The 19,563-nt window shown below is 44.6% G+C and overlaps 1 protein-coding gene across 6 annotated transcripts in view; it reads left to right on the top strand.

The window, feature by feature from the left end:
• Positions 1 to 921: 921 nt before the first annotated feature.
• opa1 (OPA1 mitochondrial dynamin like GTPase) overlaps positions 922 to 19,563 on the top strand; it is a 43,652-nt gene continuing 25,010 nt past the window's right edge. Inside the window, exons 1-22 of one of the 6 annotated variants that reach the window (XM_079739354.1) lie at positions 922 to 1,096; positions 1,728 to 2,043; positions 2,186 to 2,282; positions 2,666 to 2,773; positions 3,614 to 3,652; positions 5,146 to 5,228; positions 8,113 to 8,301; positions 10,227 to 10,280; positions 10,750 to 10,854; positions 11,146 to 11,232; positions 11,624 to 11,737; positions 12,031 to 12,111; positions 12,234 to 12,308; positions 12,710 to 12,781; positions 12,904 to 13,003; positions 13,522 to 13,652; positions 14,902 to 14,974; positions 15,063 to 15,135; positions 15,736 to 15,851; positions 17,851 to 17,915; positions 18,109 to 18,185; positions 19,296 to 19,461. In XM_079739354.1, the coding sequence (XP_079595480.1) occupies positions 1,068 to 1,096; positions 1,728 to 2,043; positions 2,186 to 2,282; positions 2,666 to 2,773; positions 3,614 to 3,652; positions 5,146 to 5,228; positions 8,113 to 8,301; positions 10,227 to 10,280; positions 10,750 to 10,854; positions 11,146 to 11,232; positions 11,624 to 11,737; positions 12,031 to 12,111; positions 12,234 to 12,308; positions 12,710 to 12,781; positions 12,904 to 13,003; positions 13,522 to 13,652; positions 14,902 to 14,974; positions 15,063 to 15,135; positions 15,736 to 15,851; positions 17,851 to 17,915; positions 18,109 to 18,185; positions 19,296 to 19,461 (2,250 nt within the window). In that variant the 5' untranslated portion in view covers positions 922 to 1,067. Of the gene's footprint in view, positions 1,097 to 1,727; positions 2,044 to 2,185; positions 2,283 to 2,665; positions 2,774 to 3,613; positions 3,653 to 5,145; positions 5,229 to 8,109; positions 8,302 to 10,226; positions 10,281 to 10,749; positions 10,855 to 11,145; positions 11,233 to 11,623; positions 11,738 to 12,030; positions 12,112 to 12,233; positions 12,309 to 12,709; positions 12,782 to 12,903; positions 13,004 to 13,521; positions 13,653 to 14,901; positions 14,975 to 15,062; positions 15,136 to 15,735; positions 15,852 to 17,850; positions 17,916 to 18,108; positions 18,186 to 19,295; positions 19,462 to 19,563 lie in introns of all 6 variants that reach the window. The other 5 variants (XM_079739353.1, XM_079739356.1, XM_079739355.1 and 2 more) reach the window with 5 other exon arrangements.

Here is a 19,563-nt window from a genome sequence, read left to right as displayed (position 1 = left end):
TAAACAGATATTTGACATTTCAAAGCAATGTGTAGAATGAACCCTTTCTCTTGTTTAGGTACCATGCATATACGCTATTAAGTTCATCTACCAAATCCTATTCCCCAATTTGACACAAACCATTTACATTACCCCAAATACGATAAGCCAGTGTATGGGGTACATAGAAACTTTCCTCAGGGGAATGTGAATATATAAAATGCATTTAGGAGGTTACTATAAAAATACTGATACCCAAATTACATGTCGGAAAAAAAATATTTGAAATATCTGGTATTTGGTGCATTAACTTTGCATCTCGAATATTGAATACCCGCACAGGTATCGTTTTTATAAGCAGAGGTGTAAATTATCGGCACATTTTTGTACTTTGTATTTTTACTTTTCTCTTTTATGCTTTTACTGATGATTGCATTTTTGATTTAATTTTTTTGATATATATATATAAAAATAAATGTGCTTTAAAATAATTAACATATGTTTTTATTTATTTGTTTTGGTAAAGTAAAAAACAACAATGTGTTATATGTCACAACCAATAATAGAATCGTGCATCAACAAGAGTAGCTCGACATGCTGGATTTTCAGATGTTATGGTAAGACTGGCTTTTTGAGCACTTGATTAATAATTAGACTATGGTGCTTTGATGGCGGCAAATTCATATTGACATATTATATATTAATGTTCAGTTTTAATAATCATAGGCTAAAAACGAAATTAATAGCTGGTCATTTGACGTCAGTAATTTAATCCAAACAGTCCAGTCTACAACTATCTATATCTATCTATCTATAAAGAGATGTATAAAAAAATATCACCTGTGCAAACCGAAACAAAAAGCGTTATCTAGGAACCAAACAGGTTTGGTATAGTTTGTCAGGGCGTCATTCGGGAGCGCACTGCTGTGCAGGAAGTGGAGCTGTCAGTCGGTGTCCTTGTTAGCTTAAGAGCATGTTAGCGCTCCAACAGGGCAGTACATGTTTATCAATATGAAAGAGGATGTCAATTGGACCTGAAAAATATTTTACAAGCATCTAATTGTTTATTCGTTGTTGGGAACATCACCATGTTGCGTGTCGGGGGCAAAATGACCTGGTGAGTTCAGCTGTAATAGAGCTAATCGTAGCTAATGCAATCTTTTCTCGTCTAACACTGGTATCTGGACATTTTGACAGCGGAGGACAGCTTGGGTGTGTCATACCTCCATAACCTCTTTAAACGCTCAAGTCGATTGAATTTTGATATAAAACATAACATTTAATTGAACTATACATGACATGTCATTCTCGTCTGTGAGCGGCCTGTGTGTGTGTGTGTGTGTGAGTGTAGCTCTCCAGTCACTTACCGTATTTTAATAACTGTTAAAACGTCTCACAGGCTTTCTTACTATCCTCTACGGTTATAGTTATACAATGAGTTCAGTTCTCTACCACATCTCAAATCATATTGGCATGTTTGTGCGATATTGTGTGATGTGTAAAGGTTGCTTTTGTAATGTCCTCTGTCGTAATTGGCTGATCTTTCTACTAGTTATCGCGTGTGCAGACTCTTTGTTGTTGCTGCTCAAGGACCCACACATACACATTAAGTCAAATAGAAAAAAATCATGCTATGTACTGCAACTTATATGCTATTGTGAAATCAATTGTGACTGCAAGAACAAGATGAACAAAACAATATGGTTTGTGTTTGAGAGCGTCTTTTTTATATTTGTTTTCCTTCTCAGCATGGCCTGCAGGAACCTTGTCTCCAACAACATGGGGGTGAAGGTTTGCATCCCCCTGCAGAAGTTGCACCCCCTCTCCCGTGCCATCCACCACCGCTACTCCAACCAGCAGGTTCCCCCTCACCGCACGGCCGCCCGTCACATCTCCACCATGTCACGGCTGCCCATGAGACCCCCTAAACCCCCACCGGGGTCTGGGGGCCGCGGCTACCAGCAGCAGCGCAACTTCTGGATGCTGCGGCTAGCCGCCAGGATTCTGAGGCTCCGCTACATCGTTCTGGGCTCGGCCGTTGGTGGAGGTTATACAGCTAAAAAGGTTTGTTTGAGATGTTGGCTATGAGATCACTTTTCTCCTTTTGCTGCTCTTAAAGTGTTCCACTCCATTGAAAACAGCAGAGCAAACCTGCTTCTAAACTTTATATTTTTGGATGACCAATGTCAATGTCGTTTTCCTTCAGACCTATGAGGAGTGGAAGGACTTGTTGCCTGATTTCAGTGAATACAACTGGGTCATTCCCGATTACATCTGGGAATTGAGCGAACAGATTGATCTAGGTAAGCGTATTCTGTCCTTAATAAAAATGTAATTCATCATAGTTTTAGTGCTGGTTTTACCTAGGTAATGTTGCTGAATTTGGCAGTTGTATGGAACATCCCAATATACAGTATATTACTGTGGCTAATTACATCTAATGACCGATACATTTGGGTCCTTTTTGATCGGTCAACTGCAGTTACAAGCTACATCATTTATTCAAAGTAATAATACAGATCAAAACACCAGGACCAATAGTGCGTTGTAAATCACCAACATACGTTTTTCTAATGATGTAAAAGTGTTTTAAGATGTATCTAACCCTTCCTTTAATGATGTTGCCTGAGCTTTTTCAACTGGACAAATTTGGAATTGAGAATCATTCTACTGTTTTGAACCACAGAAAAACTGGCCAAAGCGCTTCCAGAGATGGAGGAAATTGCCAAACTACTTCCTGACATGGATAAGATAGGAGAGAACTTTGCCTTCCTCAAAAGCCTACTGTCCAGCGGTAAGTTGATAAGACCTTAATATAGTTCATGTTGACATTGGAGATGATATACCTGACTTTGCATATGTTCACCAGACAATGAAGTTATCGTTTATATCCCATTTTCTTGAATTGCACCTGTCCTGATCTGTCTCTCAGATTTGCATTGGGCTTTGCAAACCTTTTTGTCTAACACCACTGCTGCCATGCTCTTTGGCCAGTTTGGTATGTGAACCGTGTGACCTTTATTTACCTTAGATTGTGTAGACTTACTGAATTAAAACATTTGCGGTAGTTGCGGTAGGCAACTAAAGAAGGCATGTGCAGAAGTTGCAGTAGGCAACTGCAGTGGGCCAACAAGAATTTAAACCAGACTATTTATACATCTTGCCAGGTGACATCTTTGTGTTATATCATCAACAAATGGCATGGTACTAGTATTGCTAGATTCTAATAATGTTAACGCATAGGATACACATATAAATAAAAAAAATGGGATTTCAGCAAATGGCAGCATTACGAAAGGCCCAAAAACGTCCATTAAGCATACCTTTTCCATGAGGTTGACGCTGAAATGTGTGCACATTGTTTCTATTTCCATTCCAACATCATCATCATGAGAAAACGGGGCTTATGCGTTTCATTGGGCCTGGCAGAGAGGGTGTGCGGCTTGGGGTGTGAAAGTGCCATTTGCCTGCCATGTTCTTCTTGTTCTTTTGTACCACCACACATCACCAGGCAGAGGCTGTGCTGCAACACCCCCACTGCTTCAGTCCCATTTCACATAACTTTTATTTTGTGCTGTTTTTGTTTTTCTGTTCTCCTCCCCTACCTTCTTCCCTTCCTCCGCATTTTTCACAGGTATAGTGACTGGAACCTCTGGTCTGCATCTGTTGTTAGGTGTGTAAACCCCTACATGCTACTCCTCAGTAGTGTCATGTGTTTATAGTGCTACCACCAGCTCCCCCCCTCTTGTGAAGCCCTTCTCCTCTGTACCTGTCTGGGTGTATGTACTGTGATGCACCTACTGACCCCACTGTGAGGAGCGTAGTATACTGTTCCAGAGAGGACCTCTCCCATACATGGCCTCCCGTTCTACACATTTTCGTATATTTGTTCTGGTTCATTATAATTTTATACTTTTACAAATAGAATTGAAATCTATATTACCTGCATTATTCCTTGTATCATTTTGCATATTTCAACCAAGGGTTCAAAGATACATTTTTAATCTGTAAACTTTTTTTGGGCAGTATAGTTTTGGACTATGTAAAAACCTGTCTGCAGCGTTGATAAGGGCTTCATTCCCTGTGTTACAGAGCTACCATTGAGCAGTATTCTGGATAGCATTTGGGGGTTTAAGTTGCTTGGCTAACCCTGCCATATTTCTACCTGTAAATAAGAACTAAAATGCTTTTCACTTGCAGTAAAACAAGAAGCAGTGATGCATCTGAAACATGGCTATGCAAACACACACATGCCCACACCCAAACTAGACATTTTTAAGGTCTTAATCAGAACAACAGATCCAGTGTGCTGATCTTGAACTTGTCCTGAATCTCCACTTACCCCTTTTCACTTTCTTTGGTGTCAGTTGTCTCATGCATGTGTGCCTTGGCCTCCTTTGAATTGCATATTTTCATAACTCATGTCACCTGCGTTTCTCTAATTTCACTAACATATCTCTTTTCTAATGGAGAAGTTGATTCAAATGTGTGGAAAATGGGTACTTTGGATAACCTTGCATTTTCTCATTTTAATCTCTAGTTTCAGGTATCTTTTTAAAGGTCATAGCTTATACTATAGGGTGTTTTACTAGGAAGAATGCAAACAGACCTGTCCACGCATGTTTAATTCCATGACTCACACACAGGCACGGACGTGTGTATCTTGTTGTCGCGGTGACCAGCGTTTACACACCACCGGCTCCCGAAAAGAGCTGTGAGGAAAGCCTCTTGTTCCACAACGTGTTCCCATGCTGGTGTATTGCGACACCGCCAGGAGAACACAGAGTATGTTCCTATGGAGGTCACAGCTTTGGCGCGCCTTGTTCCCCAAGCGTGCCCATTTCTCGGCCCCCCAAACACCTGCCACACTCTATGGGTCAAGGCCCTTTGTTAGTCTCCCAACTGCTGATTCTCACATGCTTCCATGGAACCCGTATATTGCCAAGAAGCTGTAATCCAGCAAAACCTGATAAAGACTACCCTCCTTTTTATAACATTTGAATCGCATATCGATATATATCTGCTGCTTGTAATCAGTTTGCCCATAGATGTTGAGTCTTGCTGCTGGTCATAGGGTTCATCGCTTGCAGCGGACAACAGTGTTGACCAGTGAAGGGGTGGTAAGGTTAACCACCGGCCCGTCTGTGGTTCTCTTTCCTCTGGTAGAAACGGCCAGCGAGCCTGCGCTGAAGGCCGCCGATGCGTCCGCCCCCGCCTCCACGGAGGCCAGTGACAAGCAGCACAAGAAGGTAAGTCCTCCACCCCAGCCCCACCACTCCCTGGTCCCTCCCACCACCACCAGCCCTCCACACCAGCTACCCTCCACCCACCTGACCACACCGCCCGCTCTCACTCTCACCCTTCGTACCCAGCCTCATTCCGTCTCCACATGGGGTGCTGCACTCACTGCGTTCTGCAGTGGATCAGAATTGACTCCGTCTGGATCATGCTTATCTCAAGTCAGACCATAGACGCAACAGAACCTTGAACTCTGATAGTGGCAGGGATGTTGTTGTCCTTCGCAACAACGGTGGTTGTTTTTTCCTGCAGTGTACATATAACATTTATTTAAATGATTCTCACATTGAGTTGAGTGTGCATTGTTCCACTCCTTGAAGTGAAGGCAGACAACACAGCATTGCCATCGGTAACTGTTTCAATCCTTTATTACACGTTGAATTAAAGCAATTTACTTAATATGTAGCTTACCATTAGCTAGTTTCTTATTCTGAGCAGCTGTTTGAGACATCCTATATGTATTGCATTGATAGAGTACAGATTGGGAGAATGAGTTAAATACTATAAAATCAGTAAAACTGCGTAGACACACAATTAAGAAATCCATATTTTCCTGTTGCTTTGACTTTTTTTTATGTTGCTGTTGTTTTATTTTGTTCACATGCTTCTGCTTTTCATTTACCCTTTCCCTCCCAACCTGAACACAATGTAGAGAAACTACAGTGTGTACTACAGCTGGTGCCTAACTCTACACTGTATGTGCCCATTCTATTTGTATCCCTTGTTTTTTTGTCCTCTTTTTGCACCATTCTGTGTCCTGCCTGTCCTCTCTAAATGGACCTATTCTGGTCCGCTGTTGTCTACTGTTGAATGGAATTGTCTGTTTTTCTTTTTACCAATGCTGTTTGAAGGGCTAGGTAGACTGAAACAACGACCAAACAATACTTACGTTTTTCTGAAGATAAAGTAAAGAAGATGCTGCTTTCCTCTTATACTGCTTTTAGTCCAAAGCGCCCCACCATGTTATTAAATTAAATCAAATGTCACAAAAAACGCATAATGACAATTGTCATTCTGTGTTTTTGGTTGTGTCAAGTTCACCAAATGAATAAAACAGTGGGGGATAGTGGACTAAAACTAATCATTCCCTGCTGTCCGCTCTCTGCTCCCATTAGATTACCCCAGCGCTTGCTTCGCTAATACATGTTTGATCAGCATAGTTCTCCCACCTACCACCACCATAATCATCAGGCCCATTTGCACAAACTTCCAAATGCATACGAATATAATTAGGCTCCTAGTTGTAAAGAGCTGAAACTGATTTGAATGCCTCCTCCATACACTTTTACAACATCTCTTGTTGCTTGAAATCAGCGCATTTTATAAGTTGGTACTCAAGTATGACTAATGTCGGTTGGTATAGTTGCACCATGGTTAGGGTGAGTTCGTTATTTGAAGTAAGTTTATTGCATTATTTTCAAAATATTATATTTGTTTGATATTTGTGGCTTAGTGTTGCCCCTACATCTTTTTCAGGCAACAGGGCTGATGTGTGTGTGCACATTGCTGATGTGCACGTGCACGGTGCTGATATGCGCGTGCACGGTGCTGATGTGCGCGTTCACAGAAAGGTTTTAGTTTGATCACTGATTCCAGTAGGGCTCAGGTGCTGTGCCATGGTCTCATAAAAACGGTCTAGCAATTGAACATAACAAGACAGCATTTAAGCCAAACTGCATTTTTCAGGAATTGATGTATGCACAAAATTCCGTTTTCAGTCTGCGATTTGAAGCCATCTCATTGTCGGGATTTCATTATTCGGTTGCTTCTGTTCTACACAATCAAATATGTAGGCTACTTTTTCCTTTTTACGCTCCTTCATTTAGTCTGAAGCCATTTGTGAGCTAATGCCACCTACAGTTACCCTGGAAATCCAGAGTTCTCGCGAGAGCAAAATTAGAATATAGTATATTTGTTCAGCGAGTCACTCTGGGAACAAGCAATATGCTCTCTCCCCGATTCCCCTGGCCCAGAACATTAACCAATCACATCGGTGTATCTGATATAGGCGGGCCAAAAGCGTTGCTGTTTTACCGACCGGATACGGCGAGAGTCTTATCTACTGGTTAGCTCCGCTGGTCTGGATACGTCACCCCTTGTATTCTTCTCATTGGTCTTAGTGTTATCCGCGTGCAGTGATATTTTCAAATGCGTGCTTGGTGCCGCCCCTCGAGTTGGCCTATTTTCAATACTCGTTGCCCACCCTACAGCTTTCTAGATGTGGGTCTGGATTTCCAGGCTAACCTACAGTATCATTTGTATTTAATTTTTCTATAGTAGAACAATATTTTGCTATAATTATAATGTAACCATTGAAGGGGTGCAGTTGGGGGCACCAATCATATATATGATATAAAAAAATTAAGTATTTGGGGCTGCACTGCATGCAAAAACATTGCATGCAGTGGCGCCAGTAATCCAGCTGCAGTGCTGTCTAACTGGATCCATGTAGGGGAACCACTTTGGGTACTGGCGAGTACAGAGAGTGTACCCAGCGCGCCACTGGCTGGGAGACACTGGTTGTGGTATCAGTCGCCTCCTCCGCCCTCACACTTTGCACCGTCTGGCCGTCTCTCCTTCTCGATGAGAGAGAGGCGGGGTGTTATCAGCAAGCGGTGATCATGGTGGCAACATGTTTCCCTCCGGAAAGAAAGAACTTGATTCTATGACAGCATTGATCCCTTAACCAATCCCGTCAAGCATTGGCCCCCCCTGTGGAAGACCTGTGCCCCGCCTTCTCGGGGCCGATTGGCAGGCTCGCCCTGTATGGGAGGAGGGTCAGGTAACCCCATTGGTTACTGCTGCTGTCTCTCACTGTGACGTCCCTCCCAGCAGGGTCTGCTCGGGGAGCTCATTCTCATTCAGCAGCAGATTCAGAGGCATGAGGAGGAGGTCCGTCGTGCCGCCGCGGCAGCCAATAGCGCGAGTCCCCCACCACCTCCACCACCTCCACCAACACCACCACCAACAGAGCCCGCCCCTCCACCGAAGCCCAGCCCCCCTCCTCCTCCACACAGATACAAGGTGACGGTCCCGGCCAATCCCCAGTCTCCCTGGGCGTCCCCGTCTCCACCAATTGGAGGCCACCAATGGGGATGCAGTGGGGCCGTGCAGTGATACCTCTATAGCTAACGGGCGAGAATCAAACGAGCCCATTCTGGAGGACACGGTGTTGGATTTGGGAGAGCAAATGGGTTATTTTAATTGCGTTGGTTTAATGATCACTTCTGGATCCCTGATATCGCTTCTAGTGGTTGAGGTAATTTTCCGTTGACAGTTTGCATTATGTAAGCTTGGATCTAAGGGTTAGGATATTTAGTGTTGGGAACAGTACTTATCCTAACCCTCAGTGTAAGTAGTACTCATGAATCACTTTTTTGTGTTTGGTCCTGATCAGCTTGGATATTAGTTGTATCCCTAAATGATTGTATCACTGGCTCTTTGGGCATTGATGACAGTACTGGAACACTGGTCATGTTGGTTAACATTAATTTAAGACAGTTGGCTCTGCAGCAGGTACATAGCACAATCTGCTAGTTCCATCAAAACCCACACATTGCTCCAATCTAAGCCTTTCCATGCAAACACACTCAACCATAGACTCCTTTGGTATAAGATTTTGTCCAAAGTAGCCTCTTCAGAGGAATAGCTGGTAACAAGCTGAAGAGGTGCACATATAGTATTAAGTATAAATAAAGTTGATTAAAAACACTCCTGATGGTGATATAAGTTCAACCTCAGGTTTCTGGGGATCCCACAAGGGACCGTACACTCCTGTGATTTCCCCCCCTTTTCGGAACCGGCCCTCCAAGCATATGCATACACTGCATGGACTCAAGTGACACCCAAATGCATGGCATGAACGGCATTCGTGAGCACTAGTGCGGTTGTAACCTGGAAAGCTCATTGGCTGACACTGAGACGTGGCAATATGCTGGAGCAACATCAGAAGGTCAAAGCTCAGAGGAGGTCATTGTGAATGGTATTCATATTCAATTGCATCTGCACCATATTTCTGGCCAGTTGCAATACCATTTTTATTCCATAGGGCTTCTCAATACAGTTATTGTATTGAGAAATGAATTTCACATTTTATAACCTAAAGGCGCAGATGTAGCATTGTGTTTGTGTGCGTGTGTGTGTGTGTGTTTTTTTTGTGTACTTTTTTTGTTTAACTCCCCCATCCCCTACCTTCATCCCATCTGCTTAACCCATTACCATGCACCTTCATCCTGTCCCCCCTCATCTTCTCTGCTCTAATCAAACTGTGTACAATGTAACTCTGTCACTCCCGTGCTACAACGTGCTATACCGCACCATGCAGCAATATGTGCATTCAAAATGAACGGTGAGCTGGGACAGGGCCCGGCCCACAATCAAACCCTGCTCCGCTGATTTGGGGAAGCGTAACCAGGCAACTGAGAGATGAGCTCCTTTTTTTGTGGATGGAATTGTCTGCAATCAGTGTTGAGCTGTTCAGCATTGTAGTTTGATTGTAAGTGTTAGCGATAATCTGGCAAACTCTGCATTCAAATGGACATTTTCCTGACCTGCATGATATACGGAAATCAAGTTTTCCTGCCAAGCCACATTTGGATTGGGGTGCCTTTGTCCATCTTAATAAACGGTTGCTCATGGTACGGTATGGCAGGTATGGAAGACGATGGAATAGCACATTATATCCGGGATTTGACCAATCATTACAACCAATCAATACGGATGACTTGGAACTATGATCCTCTCCACGATTTATTTTGTTCCCCAACAGGGCATTCTGTTTGTCGAACGGCTTGGTTTGAGTTGCTTGTGTAATTAAATGTGCATGTCCTGTATGTGTCTTCACGGAGGTGGTCGCAAACGTGACGAGGGGAAGGGGCCGTGTGCGCAAGCTAAGACGAGGAGTTAACTGGCTTGTTTGTGTGTTGTTATGACTCCTCATCCACCCTCAGTCGTCAGACAAGGAGAAACTAGACCAGCTTCAAGAGGAGCTCCTTCGTACCCAGGTATGCACCATGTTTGAAACACACTCTTTGACCCTGTAATGCACTTACAGCTAATAAGACAATCTACTAGCCTCATTTAAATGCCCTTAATGTAAATGGCATGTTAGAATTATATAGCCAGCCTGCAATCCATCTAGTTGTTTTTTCGAAACTTCTTTGTTCAGGAATTATAATTATAACTGCACTAATTGTTACTGCATTGTTGATTTAATGCCTTCGATTCAAAGCCTAACTTGTAATTCCCCTTTCTGAATGTCGAAATTAAGTAACAAGATGTGCTGTACATGTAGTTTGTTTTTCATTAATGTGCATTGTACTTGTAACAAAGGCGTGTGGACATTTCCAAAACAAACAACAATCTAAAACCTTTTTTTGTCGCAGCCTTTACGCTCCTGTTTGCCCGTGGCGCGCCCTGATGTTTCCATGGTCTCCATAGTCACGCCGTGCTCTCTGTGCTGCGTGTTCTCAGATGAAGTACCAACGCATGCTGGAAAGGCTGGAGAAGGAGAACAAGGAGCTGAGAAAGGTGGTGCTACAGAAGGACGACAAGGGGATCCATCAGAGGAAGATCAAGGTGGGCCTTGTGTCTCCACCTCAGCCTGACGTCTGCACTGCACCACACTGCAGTACACTGGGGGACTGGGTGTCTGTACCGCTTCCTCCATCGATGCTAAACTCACACTGCCAAGACAAGAAGATGATTCACTGAACAGTTTAAGAATTTTGCCTGTGGTTACTGTTTGGTATGTTCTTGGAATTTGGAGGGATTTTAGGCTGAAGGCACAGGATCAACGTTTACGCTTGGTAAAAATAAAAATGTTTTCTTTCAACAAGCCAGATTTTTTTTTACCGTTGCTTCTTACAGAAATCTCTGATCGACCTGTATTCTGAGGTCTTGGACATCCTGTCAGACTATGACTCAAACTACAACACCCAGGACCACCTGCCCAGGGTAAGAAGCAGTCCTGTCCATCTTCCTGTATCACAGTGGGTTTGATTCAAGATTTCAAGATGGTTTTATTGTCATGCGTAAGTGTATAAGTGGAACACAAATAGGAGAGTGGAAACCTAAATGCAAAACTAAATAAATGTAAAATGTAAACAGACGTCTTTATCCAGATGTTGACTGGTATAAAGTGGTAAGTTATAAAGTGGCAAGTTATAAAGTGTTATAGTGGTGAGCTAAGTAGCTTAGGAGTTCAGTAGTCTGATGGCCCGTGGGATGAAACTGTCCCTGAGTCTGGTGGTGCGAGACCGGATGCTGCGGTAGCGTCTACCAGACGGATTCTGTCCATGCTGCCCTCCATCTCACTAGCACGGCCGTCCTCTCGTACCTTTCCCAGGTGGTGGTGGTCGGAGACCAGAGTGCGGGGAAGACCAGCGTACTGGAGATGATCGCTCAGGCCAGGATCTTCCCCCGAGGCTCTGGAGAGATGATGACCCGGTCCCCAGTCAAGGTAAGACCCATTTGTAACACACAGGAGGCCGGGATAATGTATTGGCTAGGGGCAGACTCGGTGTCTTGACCTCTGCCTGCTCCTTAATGGCATGTATCTGAATTTAATGTCAAACTTAAAGTGCACACTGGAGTAATTCCAATGTGCTCCTATCTTTTGAACTGTCACTAGATACAATTTTTTTCTTTTGAATTTTTTCAATTAAAATAAATGTAAAATTAATCATTTGACAATTTTGGATGTGAATCAAAGAAATTGTATCCCCGTGCTAAACCTCGTGCCCCCTCCCCCAGGTGACTCTGAGCGAGGGCCCCCACCACGTGGCCATGTTCAAGGACAGCGGCCGGGAGTTCGACCTCGGCAAGGAGGAAGATGTAAGACAACCGGCCCGTCCGCCGTCCCCGCCCTGCAGCACTCCCCTCCCACCGCCGTCGCTCAGGTTCACGTGCACGTCCTCTCGCTGACCCGCGTACCCTCTCTTCCCTGTTGTTCCCAGCTGGCCGCGTTGAGGCACGAGATTGAGCTGAGGATGAGGAAGAGCGTGAAGGAAGGCCAGACCGTCAGCCCAGAGGTGAGCTGCAGAGCCTTGCATCAGAGCGGCTTTCTTGTGTCCAACCTGACGGAGTGACACCTGGTCACCTGGTCAGCTTAATAGTCAGCTTAATAGTTTAATGGCCGATTTAGAGTTGATTGTCGGACCATAAAGGGATCCGTACGATGCAATGACTTCTCCTGCTGATATTGTAACTGCGTGCTTTATGTTGTAGCTTATTTGCTTCTTTCATGATGTGTTTATATGGTCTGCGGTAAACTGGTCAAAGTCCCAATAGTGAACTCCAATTTGAACTAAACACAATAGCAACCCCTGTGTTGGGGTCATTTGATTCTTGTCTTTGTCATGTGCAAGCAGCTTAACAAAAAACGAGCTGACCTAATTGGTTATTGCTCCCCTCCCGTGTGTCTGTTTGGCAGACAATATCCCTGAGTGTCAAAGGCCCGGGCATACAGAGGATGGTGTTGGTGGACTTGCCAGGAGTCATCAGTGTGAGTGTACAGGCTCACGCACATACTCACACACGCAGCACTTCGAGCACAGCCTATGACGTCTTTGGTCATCCGCAGACGCAGACACAGACAATGGGTGCGTTGTTTTAATATGCCTTTAGACGGTGACCTCAGGCATGGCTCCAGATACCAAGGAGACCATCTTCAGCATCAGCAAAGCCTACATGCAGAACCCAAACGCCATCATCCTGTGCATTCAAGGTGAGCGCCCGGGCTGAACACCAAACAGGTCATCTGAAGAGGTGATCCATGGTGGCAAAACGGCATATTTTGTTGTTTAGCTGTCCCCAACGCAATCAAACCCAAAACGAAGCAGAATCAATTATTTTAGCATTATAGCGTAATTCGTTTTTTTGGAATATGATCAAATTAAAAACATACATTTCCCGGGTTAAAATAATGATACTAATACTATAAGTAAAATTATTGCTTTAATTTCTGCACTGTAGTATATTAACCGTTTGGTATTATGATGAAAATCAATGACGTTTATTTTTTTTAGATATTAACTTCCATTCATCTTATACCTCTATTCTCGCTTTCATCATTGCTGCAATCCTCTTCTTTGCTGACCTCTCTCTCTCTCTCTCTCTCTCTCTCTCTCTCTCTCTCTCTCTCTCTCTCTCTCTCTCTCTCTCTCTCTCTCTCTCTCTCTCTCTCTCTCTCTCTCTCTCTCTCTCTCTCTCTCTCTCTCTCTCTCTCTCTCTCTCTCTCGCCAGATGGCAGTGTGGACGCCGAGCGCAGCATCGTCACAGACCTGGTGAGCCAGATGGACCCCCATGGCAAGAGGACCATATTTGTCCTGACCAAAGTGGACCTGGCTGAGAAGAACCTGGCCAGCCCCAGCAGGGTAAGAAACCCCCCCCCCCCCCCCTCCCCCCGGCATTTACGCCCAGGCCGCAAGGACAGTAGCCTGAGATAGCCCCCCCGATGCTGTGTCGAGGTGTAGTGAGGGTTGCTGTGAAGTTCCTTAGAACTTGGTGTTCTGTGTGTGAACCAGACAGACCGAAAGGTAGGTCACATGTAATTAAATAAGTGTGACGTTACAGAGCCATTCTCATACATTCGTTTTAGGTCTTGGATTTGAATTGGAACATGAAAAGTCTCTTTCTGGGTTGATATGTATGACATTTATGTACACAAAATATCTATGATTTTGTTTATATCTTGAAACAAGTTCATAATGAGCATAAGACCAACAGATATTTCAGTCACTCTGATATTTCCATCTTAAATTAATTTAATTATTGGTCAAATTTATGAAATATTCCTCTTGGTGCCAAATATAATCTGTGACATGAAAGTGCTCTGCAGTAACATTACACAATCATTTTCCTTTAAATAGACGAATTCTGGAGCAATCAGCAATGCATGGTAGCTCCACCAGGTAGCGCCAAAGTCTTATATTTGAACTTGGTTCACAGGCTTGGTGAAACATTTACATTTACATTTAGGGCATTTAGCAGACGCTTTTATCCAAAGCGACTTACAATAAGTGCATTTGTTACAATAAGTACATTTGTCATAAGAAGTGAAACAATATGTCGCTGTCGGTACAGTAAAGATTTTCATAGAACCAAGTGCAAGTATTACAATCGCTAGGCTAACCCATTCCCCGTGTAAAGCAACGATAGCAGCTACTGTAGATGCTACACAATTCAATGGTGGCTGTGCATTGGTTTCTATGCAGAGTCGAGGTGAGTTTTGAGTCTTTTGCGGAAGCTGGTGAGCGACTCTGTGATCCTGACATCGGTAGGGAGCTCGTTCCACCACTGAGGTCCCAAAACAGAGGAAAGTTGTGACTTCGCTGATCGACCTTTGCTTGCTCTTAGCGATGGCGGTACCAGACGTCCAGCTGAGGTAGTTGAGCGGAGGGATCGAGCTTGGGTGTGTGGCTTTACTAATGCTTGGAGGTAGGCAGGGGCAGTTCCATCGACTGCCTTGTATGCCAGTACCATCATCTTGAATCTGATGCGAGCTATTACAGGGAGCCAGTGGAGGTCTCGGAAGAGGGGGGTTTCATGTGAGAACTTTGGTAGGTACACAAGATACACAAGCGATCTTCAGTCTCTTGATTCTTTATTTGTCTTTGATTTCAGATCCAACAGATTGTTGAAGGCAAGCTGTTCCCCATGAAGGCTCTGGGATACTTTGCAGTTGTGACAGGGAAAGGTAAGCCATGCCATTCATGCTAATCCACTGCTCTCTCCAATACTTGAACATTTAAGTCATATATCTCTGTGTATCTCTTCTGTTCAAGGGAGCACTGGCGAAAGCATAGATTCCATCAAGGACTACGAAGAGGACTTTTTCCAGAATTCACGACTACTGCGGTAGGTTGTTTACCTGATTACCCATTTACAAGGCACCACAAACAACCTTCCTAAATCTACTCTGCCCTCTATGTAATTCTCTGCCTCAATCTTATAAATCGCTCTGGATTAAAGTAGAGCTGGGCGATTAATCAAATTCGATTTCGATTTTAGCGTCAAACTAGCACAAAATTAACTTAATCAAGTTTTTTAATAATAATCAAGTTTTCTTTTTTTTTTAAAATGTTTTATAGAAAGTGCAGGAGAGCTGGATACATATCTGTAAATTATTGTAGATTGGAACTTTTTCTTTTGGACCATTTTGTGTATTTTTTAAGGCGAAATTTCAAAGTTCTCAGTTACAAAGTGTTTTTGGGAGAGACATGCTGAATAAATTCATCATGTTTTCAAACTCAAAAAAATAATCGTTTGAATAATCGTGATTTCAATATTGACCAAAATAATCGTGACTGATTTTTTTCAATAATCAAGCAGCCCTAGATTGAAGCGTATATAAGGAGTTTGTAGCTTGATGCAACTTCGGTCCTCCCATTTTGTGAGTGGGATGTTTGCGTGATGTACATCGTAATGATAAGCGATGTGGTTCTTCCCTCTCTGCAGTGACGGTATGCTGAAGGCCCACCAGGTGACCACTAAGAACCTGAGCCTGGCCGTGTCTGACTGCTTCTGGAAGATGGTGAGGGAGTCTGTGGAGCAGCAGGCCGATGCTTTCAAAGGTAAGAGTCCGCACCGGAGCCAAATCAGTGCAATATTCCTTAAAGGTCTTTGCTTATATTATGGACTTTGTGTAAGAATCTGAAATCCCTTCTCATTGCTGGCCCCTTTGGATGGTAAGGGAACTGCAGCCTGATCAGATTGTTGGAGTGCGAGCTCTGTGGGTTGAGACAATAACAATTCACACACTAATATTAGTTATTTGAATAGACTGTTGCGCAAGGTAAAAATGTATAAAAGAAAATACCTCTTTGCCATTGTCAGCACTTAGGCGTCACTTTTTCCCTGCAAAACGAATCTTTGACGTTAGATCACAACCTAATTGGTTAATTAGTTATTATTTAATATATTGGCAATTTAAAGCAATAATTGCACGTGAAAATCCTGCACGTAATCCCTTTCAAAATACAGATCCACCAATGATAGCGCAGTGCTTCCAATCCTTTACCCTTATCAATCCCTTACCCTCAGCTTGCGCCACTCAACCACCTTAAAACCCCCTAATAATCCCTCTGGGTCTTCGTCATCCGCATCTGGACGTCCCCAGCCCCAACACACAGCCACTCTCCGTCTCCCTCTCCCCCCCGGCTCCCTGGCCCCCTCCCGTCTCAGTCAGCCCCAGCCTGCCACACGCCCAGCGAGGCCCTCCCTCCGCCCATTAGCCCTGACAAGCAGCAGGCCCGTAGCAGCCGCCCCTAACGGCGGGGGGAGATTTATGGCTCTGTGGCGGCGGGTCTCATCGGCGCATTGTGTGGCACATTGATCCGCCGCCCGTCAGAAACACGCCGGCACTCCGGAGCCGCGCCGCCTGGCGTCACCGCCGCTCCCGTAGCCCGGCAATTAGCCTACTCCCCACTGTGTGTGTGTGTATGCGTATGCGTGTGTCTATCAGAGAGAGGGAGACAGTGTGCGCATACCGTCTCCCTGTGTGTGTGTGTGTGTGTGTGTGTGTGTGTGTGTGTGTGTGTGTGTGTGTGTGCGTATGCTTGTGTCTATCTAAGAGAGAGGGAGACAGTGTGCGCACACCGTCTCCCCGGGTGTGTGTGTGTGTGTGTGTGTGTGTGTGTGTGTGAGCAAGAGGGTGGCAGTGTGTGCACACCGTCTCCCCGGGTCTGTTTTGTGTGGCTGGTGATTAAGGGTGTGTGTGTGTGTGGTGAGCGGCGCCATCCGTACTGCTGCTAAGGGGCCAGTTAAGACGCCGTCGTCTGTGCAAAGGTCCCCGCTTTTTATTGAAAAGGATGGGCGCCATTAAAGCGCTGAGAGTTGCCTGTATATCACCCCGGGGGTTGAGGCAGAGCCCAGCCTGTCCCTATCCCTGTGAGGCCCCGGGTACAATGGCTGGGAAGTATCAGCGTTTGATAGGGCAGAGCGTTATAGCGGGAAGGAGTAAACCACAGCAATAGGGCTGTAAAGATGAGTTCATCCAGACGGGGTGAAGGGATCGCGGGAGACAAACCACCTTCCTACGAACGAGCAGGTCTAGCTGCGGTGTATAAATTCCTACCTGGCGTTGGCCTGACTGTACGATCTTAGAGGATCTTATGACACAGTAGAGAGGATAAACGGCTCAGGCAATTTTTTATTTTATGCTTATGAAACGTATTCTTTGGCAAGTAACTACGCTCAATAACCTTGTCCACCTATAATTCATGGGCTCGCAAGAGGCAAGATGAACGCGAGCTTTATGCCTTTCTGATTATGCTGGTAGGTTGCTACATGTCATGGATGATCATGTGGATCAGAAAGAGGAAATTGTCAATTTGCAGTCGTTATTAGATTTGGCTACCGACTGCATATTTAATTGGTGGACGACGTACTGCGAGGATTTGTTTTTCACTTGAAGAAAATCTTGGGAAATGGCTCTTCATTGGTAGAGTGAACATTTTCTGTATCTATGCAGTTTAGAGATCAGACTATGAAAACACACACAGGGTACACTTGGCTTTTCCAGAGTTCATCCATCATGTTGGATGTGATCGTCCCTGATTTCTCTGTCTGCAGCGTCTCGTTTCAACCTGGAGACAGAGTGGAAGAACAACTATCCCCGTCTGCGAGAGCTAGATCGGGTGAGAAGATCACAAAGTCCCACTTGAATAAACATGAAAGTAAATGATTCATAATAATTGCCGAAACATTTTAAGACTTTGATTAAATAAGATAATTTGGGTTGGAGAGGTCATCTAGATGTGTGTGTCCGTGCGACTTTGTTTGTGTGTGTGTGTGTGTGTACCTGTGTAACTTGGATGTGTCTCTCTGCAGAACGAGCTCTATGAAAAAGCCAAGAACGAAATACTGGATGAAGTGATCAGCCTGAGTCAAGTGACCCCAAAACATTGGTAAGTCGAGTTATGTGTGCAGCATGAGTGCATGTTACCCTGAATCTGTGCCACTCGCTTCAATCTGCAAAACTCTGAAAAACCTGGTACCTGAGGCCAATTACAGAACCGTCTGTTCCCTAACGCCAACCATCCCATAATATGCATGTTATGAGAACCCCCTCCGCTCCATCTCCCCTTCCCCCACATTGGGGAAAAGCTCTCTTAATGAGATGTATGCACAGTGTTACGTCCCGTCCCAAGTGTGTGCGTGTGTGCGTCGCTGGGTCGATGCTGTGATGAACGACCTGTGAAGGGGCCCTGTAACTACAGCCCGCTAGCTCCATCAGAGACGGTAGGGGTGGGAGGGGGAGGGGTATCGACAGCAAGCGGCACCGTCTCAAGCAAAAGGAGCCCGCCGCATGAAATATGAGCCCAGTGTGTTTATGATAAATGAGATGGAAATGGGTGGGAGGGCTTCCCACTGCTCCAAATCCCGGAGGATAGTTCCTTCCTGAACGGTTTTGTCTCATCGCCCCGTAGTGTATGAGAGAGAGTGGTAGGAGCTGTTTGCTGGGGAGAGGCGGGCGTGCCCCCCACTGTATTGGTATTTTACAGTCAAGTGCAACGACGGGATAGAAGCGAGCTGGCGGTGGTGCGGCTCGACGGTGGGGAGTGATGCTGACCCAGGCCCCCTCTGCTCATTGTTCCCCTGCCCCTGTGGATTACTTAGTGCTTCGTAGCTGGAGCTGCAGTCCAGCTGTGACCAATTCACTGGCCTGTGCGTCTGTCCAGCTAGGAGCTAGGTTTAAAAAAATATTAATTTTAATAAAATAGTTTTTTCGACATTATTATTTTTAAATACTTAATCATTTCGATTAAAAAAATATGTTTTATAATTGCTCTAAAGGTGGCAGACTTGAGGGAATATTCACTGGAAGGAATTAAAGACAAACCAAAAAAAGCTTGTTGGTGAATCAATGACTCACCTTGTATCCCCTGGAATGATCCTAATTGTTTTGAGCTGGTAAATTCCTAAATCAGCGGTGTCATGTCCATAACATTTTAAAAGTGCACCTAATCCAACAGTGTTATTTATTCTACATGACCTTTAACCCTCCTTCTCCCCAGGGAGGCCATACTGCAGAAGAAGCTGTGGGAACGCGTGTCCACCCATGTGATCGAGAACATCTACCTGCCTGCTGCCCAGACCATGAACTCGGGCACCTTCAACACCACGGTGGACATCAAGCTCAAACAGTGGACTGACAAGCAGCTGCCCCACAAAGCACTGGAGGTAACGTTACAAATAATAATATCATTAAAAAAAGATTTCTGAATTGTTGAATTCTGATTCATGTGGTTGGCCCAACTTGTTTTTAAGAAATGATACTCTATT

Source organism: Pollachius pollachius (genome assembly GCF_949987615.1).
Source record: "Pollachius pollachius genome assembly, chromosome: 7".
NCBI classification, from domain to species: domain Eukaryota; kingdom Metazoa; phylum Chordata; class Actinopteri; order Gadiformes; family Gadidae; genus Pollachius; species Pollachius pollachius.
Note: the sequence above shows the minus strand (reverse complement) of the source record. Positions and strands in the feature narration are given on the sequence as shown.